Below are 10123 nucleotides of genomic sequence, written 5' to 3'. Positions count from 1 at the left end.
CAGCTGCTCCTCCTCAGCCCTCTTCTCCAGACCCTTCCCCAGCTTCATTGCCCTTCCCCCCAGCCTCTCAATATTCTTCTTGGAGTGAGAGGCCCAAAGCTGAGGGCAGGATTTGAGCTGTGGCTTCCCAGTGCCAGTCGAGAGGCACAGTCCCTGCCCTGCTCCTCTGCCACACCACTGCTGCTCCAGGACAGGCTGCTGCTGGCTTCTTGCCCACCTGGGCACTGCTGGCTCCCCTCCAGCTGCTGCCAGCCAGCACCCCCAGGGCCTTTCCCATCCAGCAGCTCCCAGGCACTCTGCCCCCAGCCTGCAGCCTCCCTGGGGCTGTTGTGCCCCAGCTGCAGGCCCAGCACCAGCCCCTGCTGAGCCTCATCCCATTGCCCTCAGCCCTTGCCCCCAGCCTGGCCAGACCCCTCTGCAGCTCCTCCCTACCCTCCAGCAGACCAACACTGCCACCCAGCTTGGTGCTGGACCTGGAGGATGCTCTTCCTTCCTCTCTGGCCTCAAGGGAGCCCAGGCACAGCTGCTGCCACAGCTGCCCAGCAACCATCTCTGCACAGCCTGCCAGCGGCACCTGGCCCTGCCCTGCCACACCAAACCCTGCTCGTGGGCTTCACACCAAGCCCCAGCTGCTGCCAGACTGCCTCAGCTTCTCCCATTCCCAGCAAGACCAGGGGCTGGGGCTTGCACTTGGGTCAGGGCTGCCCCATGAGGCCTCCAGGCTTGGGGCAGAGAGACTGGGAAGTGCCCAGCAGAGACAGACCTGGGGGTGCTGGCTGGCAGCTGAAGCTGAGCCACTGTGTGCCCAGGTGGCCAAGAAGGCCACCAGCAGCCTGCTCTGGACCAGCAATTGTGTGGCCAAGGGTGTGGAGTGGGGCACTGGGGAGGCCACAGGTGAGCTGTGGGTCCACTTTTGGGGCCTCACTCCAAGGAGGACATTGAGGGGCTGGAGCAGGTCCAGAGAAGGGCAATGGAGCTGGGGAAGGGTCTGCAGAGCAGGGCTGGGGAGGGGCAGCTGAGGGCCTGGGGCTCTTCAGTCTGGAGAAGGGAATGCTGAGAGGAGATCTGTTGAGGAATGGCTTGAATTGCAGGGACATGGTTCTATGGAACAGCTGTTTGATCAGAGTGTGTAGGCCAGACTCCATCTTGCTGTTTACTGCTCACAGCTTAGCTGCTGTGCTGATGCAGCAAGGCCACCACTGCCCTGTGACTGTGCTGGCAGTTTCTCACAAGATAGCAGCATGTGAAATAGTTACTTATAAGATAGTAGTATGTGAAACAAAGCATGTGTGAAACAAGGAGCTGCTGAGAAAGGAGGCTGTGGAGCTGCACGTAGGCCTGACCACAAGCAGGTTGGATAATATGATGTAACCCTGGACTAAGAGCTAATAGAATAACGACACCTGTGCATATTTAGCTGCTGAATATACTACATAAGCTGTGCTTTTGACCAATAAAGTTGAAGCTTGCTTATCAATCATATTGATTGCTGCGAGTCTTTCCCTCTCTGTTTCTCGCCGTTGGATCGCGTCCCAACAGAGATCTTCGTGGTGTTCATCAGTATCTGAGGGGTGGGTGTCAAGCAGCAGGGGCCAGGCTCTTTCCAGTGGTTCCTGAGAGAGGGCAAGGGGCAAGGGACACAGACTGGAGCACAGCAAGTTCCACCTCAGCCTGAGGAGAAACTTGTTTGGTGTGAGGGTGCTGAGCCCTGGAGCAGGCTACCCAGAGAGGTTGTGGAGTCTCCTGCTCTGGAGACTTTCAAGACCCATCTGGATGTGTTCCTCTGTGGCCTGCCCTGGGTGATGCTGCTCTGGCAGGGGCTTGGACTGGGTGATCTCCAGAGGTCCCTTCTAACCTGGTTCTGTGACATGATCTGGGTGGTGGCACTGAAGGCATCCTCCCCAAGACTGCTGCTGACACCAGACTGGGTGAGCTGCAGCAGAGGGGCCACAGGCAGCTCCCCTATGGGCTCTGGGCAGCCCTGTGCCCTCTCCGTTGGATTGCTCTTTGTGTCCTTACAGCTGCTTTCAGCCTTCTTTCCCTCTGCCTAGGTCTCCCTCCTTCATTTCTTTCTCTTCCCCTTTGGTAAGCAGAGGGCTTCATGGGGAGCAGCTGTCACTCACCTGGGGGCCAGCCCAGGGCTCACCCCTGGCACCAAGATTAAACTGATCCTGCTGGGCCTGCCCAAAGCAGAGGCAGAACTGGCACCAGCTCTTCATGTGGCAGAGGTGTGGAGCAGCAGCTGCAGCAGAGGGCAGTGAGGCACTGACCCCTTGCAGCAGCACCCCTGAGCCCGGCAGGAGCCCTGCCCACGGTGGGTCTGCTCACCCTGCTGGGAGCCACCTCCTGATTGCCCCTGGAGCATTTGGTGACAATGGCTTCAGGCCTTTGTGCTCTGACTCCCATCCCGGCCAGGGCCTTCTGCCTCCTGCATTGGAGTGCAGCTAAAAGCCCCAGGGGCTGCCCAGCCTTTCCCAGCTGATCAAATACCAACCCCTCTGGGCCACTCCCAGGGAGAGTTTCACTGCAGAGAGCCTCCTTAGAGAAATACCATCTTTATTGCATCCAAAGCTACAAATCAGACAACAGGACAGAGCTCACAGACAGACACAGACAGACAGGTCCCATCCAGAGGCTGGTGCTCAGTGCCTGGCAGTCCAGCTGCAGAGCAGTGACAGTGCTGTCCTTCAGGGGTCTGTACTGGCACCTGTACTCTTTAGTATCTTTATCCCTGCTATAGACAGGGGGTCGAGGGCCCCACCAGCAGTGTGCAGATGGCACCAAGCTGAGTGGTGCTGTTGATAGGCCAGAGGGACAGGATGGCATCCAGAGGGACCTGGCCAAGCTGGAGAGGTGGTGCCCAGGGGAACCTCCTGAGGTTCAACAAGAGCAAGTGCTCTTATTGCAAGAGCAATGGCTTCAAAGTAGAGCAGAGCAGCTTTAGACCGGATGTGAGGAACGAGTTCTTCACTGTGAGGGTGGTGGAAGCCTGGAACAGGTTGCCCAGGGAGGTGGTTGGGGCCCCATCACTGGAGGTATTCAAGGGGAGGCTGCACAGGGCTCTGGGCAGCCTGAGCGAGTTGGGGATGCCCCTGCTGAGTGCAGGGGGAGTTGGACTGGATGAGCTTTGGAGACCCCTTCCAGCCCCAACTATTCTGTGATGCTACAAAAGAGAGGAACTAACTAACTAACTAACTAACTAACTAACTAACTAACTAACTAACTAACCCGAGTCCTGTGTCCAGTTCTGGACCCCTCAACTCAAGAAAGAGGTTGAGCTGCTGGAAGGTGTCCAGAGAAGGGCAACAAAGCTGGGGAGGGGTCTGGGGCACAGCCCTGTGAGGAGAGGCTGAGGGAGCTGGGGTTGCTTAGCCTGGAGAAGAGGAGGCTCAGGGGAGACCTTCTTGCTCTCTACAACTACCTGAAGGGAGGTTGTAGCCAGGGGGGCGTTGGTCTCTTCTCCCAGGCAACCAGTACCAGAACAAGAGGACACAGTCTCAAGCTGTGCCAGGGCAGGTTTAGGCTGGAGGTTAGGAAGAAGTTCTTCCCAGAGGGAGTGATTGCCCATTGGAATGTGCTGCCCAGGGAGGTGGTGGAGTCACCATCACTGGAGGTGTTTAGGAAGAGCCTGGATGAGGCCCTTGGTGCCATGGTTGAGTTGATCAGATGGTGTTGGGTGAGAGGTTGGGCTCGATGATATCGAAGGTCTCTTCCAACCTGGTCTATTCTATTCTATTCTATTCTATTCTATTCTATTCTATTCTATTCTATTCTATTCTATTCTATTCTATTCTATTCTATCCTAACTAACTAAGCAAGTAACTAAGTAAGGAAATAAGTAAGTTAACTAACTAACTAACTGAGAAGCCAACCAACAGGCAACAAGGAGGAACCAACAAGGAGGCAAAGGAGGCCAAAGTCAGAGGAGCTGCTGGTGAAGGATCTCCCAGACCATCTTCTTCCTGAAGCTGGGCATGTGTCTCTGGAAGGAAAGCAAAGAGCCATGACATGGGAAGCCACAGCAGGCAGAGGCAGACAATGGCCACGACCCCCTGGCTGCTGCCTCTTGCCCAAGAGGAACCTCACAGGTTCCGCTAGGAAGCAGGCACAGGACACAAGGATGGAGAAGAGAGCTCTGCCCTGCTGAGCCCCCTTGGAACTTCCAAGCCAAGCAGCCATGCCCCAAAGCCAGAGAGAGGGAGGCACAAAAACTCAGCCCCTGCCCCAGGCACAAGGCAGAGCTGCTGAGCAACCTCCCTGGCTCTCGTGCCCAGAGCTCTGGAGCTGCCCACAGCCCTCACTCACCTGGCTGAAGGTGATGGCTCTGTCCCTGCAGATGGACTCAGCATATTTACAGAGGAAGACCCCGCAGTCACTCTGGTTCCTCTGCTGAGGGATCTCCTGGGGAAGGCAAAGCAGAGGGAGAAGTTCACTCCCTGGGCAAGAGAAGCCGCCTGGCAGCTCAGGCTCCCAGCTGGCAGCCCAGCAGTGCTCACGTACCTGGGCCCCCATGCTGTGCAGAGCCCACTCGGCAGAAGCCAGCTCCAGGCCTCTCCTGCTGCGGCTTTCCTCTTGCAGGTATTGGCTGTGCAAAGCAAACCCAGCCCTCACACCCTGGCCTCACCTCTGGCACAACCAGTGCCAAAGCTCTGGGGCTAAGGCTGCTGGCTGCAGAGGGGCCCTGGCCACCAGCTCTCCAGGCAGCAATGGTTGGATGCAGAGCTGCTCCCCCCTTCCCCAGGCAGCTGCTGTGACCTGCTCAGGAGAGCACAGGGCTCCAGGGACACTTGACTTGGCTCTGGGGGGCCACTCTCCTGCCCTGGCTCTGCAGAGCTGCTGCAGCTGCTCCTCCCTGCTTGTGCAGCACTGGCAGAGACATCTACGGAGGAGCAGCTGCCCCAGTGCCCTTCCATGGGGACCTCTGGGGCGTGGGTGGCAGACTGCAGGCCCCCAAAACCCTGAGTGCAGGGCCTCAGGGGAGAGCAGGCAGGTAGCCAAGGGCATGCAGCTGGCAGCAGGCACATCAAAGGCTGCTGCTTTCTGCCTCCAAGAAGTAGGAAACCTTGCAGCCAGGAGGCAGAGACAGCCTCTGAACCCCTCCGAATGCACAGCACAGAAGCATTGGCTGAGCAGCTACTTACAGCAGAGCCTGGCAGATCTTCATGCCCCTCTGCCCCAGCGAGTCATAGTAGCTGATGGTCTTCCTCCTGACATCAATGACCTGTGGTTGGAAGGGGACTGCTGGACAAAGCACAGCCTTTGGCTGCACACACAGCCAGAGCCTCCTGACTTCCCTGGTGAGGATTTCACCCCCACCCAGCTCTACCAAGAAGCCACTTGGACTCACCACCAGTGCCCAGTGTGTCCCCAGGTGGATGGGAACCAGGATGATGTCCTTCTGGAAGATGTCCAGGCCCCTGGTCCACCTTCTCACCCCCTCATAGCCACCAGACACCAGCCTGGGGTAGAAGAAGGTGCTAAAGGCATGGACAGAAGGGTATCCAGCCTTCCTGCTCCTCTCTGCCACCAGCTGCAGGTAGAAGTTGATGACCTGTGCCAGGAAGAAGCAGCTGGGGATGTAAAAGGGGACCCAGCTGCCCCAAAGCAGAGCAGGGCAGGCAGGGCAGCAGCAGTGGCAAAGCCCTGCTGAGCTCCATGCCCCTGGGCTGCAGCTGCTGTACCTCATCGTTCAGCCACTGGCCCTCCCTGAGCGTGCCCATGGCCTCCCGGGTGACACGGAGCTTGAAGGCACTGCTCAGCACCTCCCGAGGGTCACCTGGGCCCAGGGCAGCTCTGGCTGCTGCCTCCAGGGCCTGCAATGCACAGGGAGAAGCACTTGTGAGGCACAGACCCCAGCACATGGGCCCCTGGGCAGCTCCCCGCTCCAGCAAGGGCTGGCAATCGAGGTGCCCGAGGGGGAGCAGCTTCCTCTGCCACCTTGCACAGCCTCTGGCAGCTGCCAAAGCCTTGCTGACCTCTGCTGCAGGCCCCCTGGCTGCAGAGCCCTGGGGCTTCTCCTTGGCCTTCAGCGGCCTCTTCCTCACCACCGAAACCTCCCCGGCGTCGTCAGAGGTGACCTCAGCTGGGGAACAGAGAGCCCACAGGAGACCAGGGTTGGAAAGGGCACCAGGAGCTCTCTTTGGCCTAAAGGCCTCTCCTCAGCCCCCCCTGGAGCAGTGGCACTGGCTCCAAGGCACAGAGCCCTTTGCCCCGAGCAGCTGCTGCTGGCTTCGGAGGGGTTGGCTCCTGAGCAGTGCTGCAGAGCTGGAGCTCAGAGCCCGAGCCCCGAGTCTGCCAGCCAGAGGGGCCAGCCCAGCCTGCTGGGGGGCACATTCCCTGCTGCTGCAGCTCACAGCAATGCCATTTCCCTCTGCCTGCCAGCACCGGGCAGGCACCTTCCTTCACAGCCCAGCTGCAAGGCATTTCTCCTCAGGCAAGCAGGCACCTGGAGCTGGCAGAGCCACAGGGCAAGGACAGGGAGCAGGGGGCTCCCAGCTGGGACTTCAGCTCCTCCTCCTGCTGAGGGCTCTGGGCTCCCCAGCACAGAGAGGGGCCTGGGGGAGCTCCTGAGAGCGCCGTGCGCGGGGCCGTGCCCCAGGAGACATCCTCAGGCACTGGCTACAGCCATGGCCAGGGGCACAGAAGGGCTGCAAAGGCCACGGGCTCAGTGGCAGTGCTGAAGGACAAGAGCCAGAGCTTTCCCAGCTCCAGGCAACCCAAGGAACATCTGGCAGCTTGACCTCTCCTGCCATGGCCAGTACCTGACTTCTGCTTCTTGCGAGGCACCTCCTGCTCCTCATCCTCCACAAGCTGCACAGCTCTGAGGGAAGAGCACACAGAGCAGTGCTTGGCAGCCAGGGGCAAGCTGCTGCCAGGCTGAGTTCCCTGCACTCCCACCTCTGCCAGGCCATGGAGCCCTTGCAGAGCCCTGGCTGCCTCCCTAGAGCGGGGAGGCTCTGCCTCTCCTTCTGCTGAGGCTTCCCAACCCTTCCTGCCTCTTCCCAGCCCCAAAGCATTGCTGACATCCAGCAAGGAGCTTTCCTCTTTGCTCCAGGCAAGAGCGCACCGGAGGCCCTCTCAGCTCCCAGCTCAGGACGCTGGTGGCAAACCAGAGGAGCCCAAAGCGCCTGGAACCTGCGCTCGGGAGCTGGCTCTGCACGGGAGCAGAGATGCTTCTCGGCTGCTCCTATCCTCGGCAGCCGCCGAGAGCAAGGGCAGAGAGCCTTCTGCTCCGGGAGCAGCCCCTGAGGGACCTGCCAGGCTGCGACCCCGTCCAGCCGCAGAGGGCACAGCAGCCCCGCAGGGCACAGCAGCCCCGGGTGCCCTTCCCCAGCCAGCGCTGCCCGCGGCAGCAGCCCCGCTCCGCCCCAGCCGTGCCCGCCCCGTCCCGCCCGCGGCTGGCTGCGGGGCCTGCGCAGAGCTCTGCAGCGCCGCTGCCTTCCCGAGCCTCGTCCTGCCTGGGCGAGCGACGCTTCTCGCACCTCCTCCGTCCCGCTGCCGGCGCAGCGTCCGGCGGGGCCATGGCTGCAGCGCCACTGGAGGGGACGTTGCCAGGGCGGCTGCTAGGGACGCTGCCGGCTCTGACGTGCCACCTCTGTGACCTGGCCCTGCCACCCTGCCGATGCCGCAGCACCCGGGGGCCCCGCTGCAGCCTCTGCTCTGCCCAGCCGCTCCCGGCTGCCACGGATCCTGCCTGCTGTTGAGTTCGGCCTCTGGCTCCTGAGCTGTGCCTCCCCCAAGGCTTTGCCTCAGGGGCTGCCCTGCTGTGCCCCTGCCGGGGGGCTGAAGCAGTGCCAGAGTGCCAGAGCAGTGGGGGAGCAAAGTCCTTGCCCTGCAGAGCTGATGTGGGGCTGGAGGCATGGCTGTGATTGAAGGGGCACAGCTCTTTGCTGTGAGGTCAAGCACCAGCGACCCTCTGAAGCTGCCATTGCCGCCTCTGGGCTTGACCTGTGCTCAGCATGGTGCCCAGCTGGCACGGCCCTGGCCCAAGGAGGTCTTGGCCAGAGAGATGTTTCCCTGCTTCCCCACCACCTCCTCAGGCAACCTCCTGCAGTGTTCTACCACCCTCACAATAAAGAATTCCTTCCTCGTGTCCCAGCTAAGTCTGCCCTGCTCTGGTTTGAAGCCTGGCCCTCTTGGCCTGCCACTCCCAGCCCTTGTCAGAAGTCCCTTCCCAGCTCTCCTGAGCCCTCTGCAGGTACTGCTCTAAGGTCTCCCTGGAGCCTTCTCCAGGCTGAGCAGCTCCAACTCTCCCAGCCCGCCTCCAGAGCAAAGCCCTCTGCTATCTTGGTGTCCCTCTTCCTTCCCTGCATTCATAGTGCTCTGAGTCTGGGTTACCTGTGCTGGGTTTGCTTGGGAATGTCCCTGGGCTGCATCAAGGGAGTGTGGCCAGAGATGGAGAGAGGGGATTCTGTCCCTCTGCTCTGGGGTGACCTCATCTGCAGGACCAGGTCCAGCTCTGGAGCCCCCAGCACGAGGAGGACAAGGACCTGATGGAGAGGATCCAGAGAAGGCCACAAGAAATGATCAGGGGGCTGGAGAACCTCTGCTGTGAGGACAGGCTGGGACAGCTGGGGTTGTCCAGCCTGGGGAAGAGAAGGCTCCAGGGAGACCTTAGAGCTGCTTTTCCCTGTCTGGAGGGCACCTAGAAGAAGGCTGGGGAGGGGCTGTGAAGAAGAGTCTGAATCTCTCTCCGTGTCAAACCATCCTCCCTTGTCCTGTCACAAGAGGCCCTGCTCCAAAGTCTGTCCCCAGCTTTCTGCTCTGCCTCCTGAGGTACCCAAAGGCCCCCAGAAGGTCTCTGTGCAGCCTTCTCCAGGCTGATCAAGGCCAGCTGCCTCTGCCTGGTCTCACAGCAGGTCACTGGATCGTTTCTGTGGCCTCCTCTCCCCCACTCCATGGCTCCATGGCTCTGCTGTGCTGAGGACTCCAGAGCTGGCCCTGCAGGGGGGCCTCAGCAGAGCAGAGGCAGAGGGGCAGCCTCTCCTCCCTGCCTCTGCTGCCCAGGCTGCTGGGGCTGTCTTGGTGTCCTGGGTGTTGCCAGGTGCTGTGACACTCTGTCCTGCATGCCAGCTGCCCTTAGGCACTCGGGATCCTGCCCTGGAGTTCTGCTGTGCCTCAGCAGAAGGCCCCAGGGCCGTGGCCGTGCTGCAGCTGTGTTGGGGCAGTTCCATTGCCTCTGGCTGTGGTCAATGTCTGCTCTCCCTGAGCTGCTGTTGCTGCTGGGAGATGCTCTGCAGGCATCCCCAGGGCCTTGTCCCAGCCAGCCAGGGGCACGCAGCTGGTTTGTGTCTCCTGGGGCAGCAGGAGCTGTGTGTGGGCTCCCTGCAGGAGCAGCTTGGCAGCCCTGGCTTCTGGGAGGCTTCCTAGGGCTGCTCTGGGTGAGCTGCAGCAGAGGGGCCACAGGCAGCTCCCCTATGGGCTCTGGGCAGGCCTGTGTCCTCTGCTGTGGCAACCAGGGCACAACCCAGCACTGGGAGTGCCTTGGGGCACAGCCAGAGCTGCTGGCTGCTGCTGGCTGTCTGCTGGCTGTCTGCTGGTGGATCCTGGTGGCTGTCTGCTGGCTGTCTGCTGGTGGATCCTGGTGGCTGCTGCTGGCTGTCTGCTGGCTGTCTGCTGGTGGATCCTGGTGGCTGTCTGCTGGCTGTCTGCTGGCTGTCTGCTGGTGGGTCCTGGTGGCTGCTGGTGGCTGACTGCTGGTGGGTCCTGGTGGCTGTCTGCTGGTGGCTGACTGCTGGTGGATCCTGGTGGCTGCTGGTGGATCCTGGTGGCTGCTGGTGGCTGACTGCTGGTGGATCCTAGTGGCTGCTGGTGGCTCTCTGCTGGTGGATCCTGGTGGCTGCTGGTGGCTGTCTGCTGGTGGATCCTGGTGGCTGCTGGTGGCTGTCTGCTGGTGGATCCTGGTGGCTGCTGGTGGCTGACTGCTGGTGGATCCTGGTGGCTGCTGGTGGCTGTCTACTGGTGGATCCTGGTGGCTGCTGCTGGCTGACTGCTGGTGGATCCTGGTGGCTGCTGGTGGCTGTCTACTGGTGGATCCTGGTGGCTGCTGGTGGCTGACTGCTGGTGGTTGTCTGCTGGTGGCTGCTGGTGTATCCTGGTGGACACTGGTGCTGGCCCCGGGCCG

At 60.9% G+C, this 10123-nt stretch overlaps 1 protein-coding gene across 1 annotated transcript; it reads right to left on the bottom strand.

The window, feature by feature from the left end:
* Positions 1-3434: 3434 nt before the first annotated feature.
* On the bottom strand, positions 3435-7522 carry LOC137458445 (sentrin-specific protease 2-like). Its single transcript, XM_068169915.1, has 9 exons — positions 7269-7522; positions 6762-6820; positions 5976-6082; positions 5682-5813; positions 5348-5551; positions 5142-5221; positions 4501-4585; positions 4306-4401; positions 3435-3982 (listed from the first exon to the last, which is right to left on the bottom strand). The coding sequence occupies exons 1-9, from the start codon at positions 7520-7522 to the stop codon at positions 3920-3922; spliced, it is 1080 nt and encodes a 359-aa protein (XP_068026016.1). The 3' UTR covers positions 3435-3919.
* Positions 7523-10123: the final 2601 nt, after the last annotated feature.

Source organism: Melanerpes formicivorus, unplaced genomic scaffold (assembly GCF_026170545.1).
Source record: "Melanerpes formicivorus ecotype bairdi unplaced genomic scaffold, bMelFor1.0.p_v2 SCAF_244, whole genome shotgun sequence".
NCBI classification, from domain to species: Eukaryota; Metazoa; Chordata; class Aves; order Piciformes; family Picidae; genus Melanerpes; species Melanerpes formicivorus.
The sequence above is the reverse complement of the archived record's forward strand: the minus strand, read 5'-3'. Positions and strand labels throughout refer to the sequence as shown.

What these genes read in the sequence shown, in the direction of transcription:
- LOC137458445 (XM_068169915.1), bottom strand. Translation starts at nt 7,522, where the DNA reads ATGGCCCCGCCGGACGCTGCGCCGGCAGCGGGACGGAGGAGGTGCGAG. An exon ending in GCCCTCTGCGGCTGGACGGG is followed by an intron (nt 6,821 to 7,268) that starts GTCGCAGCCTGG and finishes CTCTTCCCTCAG; the next exon opens with AGCTGTGCAGCTTGTGGAGG. An exon ending in GCCAGTGGCTGAACGATGAG is followed by an intron (nt 5,552 to 5,681) that starts GTACAGCAGCTG and finishes TTCCTGGCACAG; the next exon opens with GTCATCAACTTCTACCTGCA.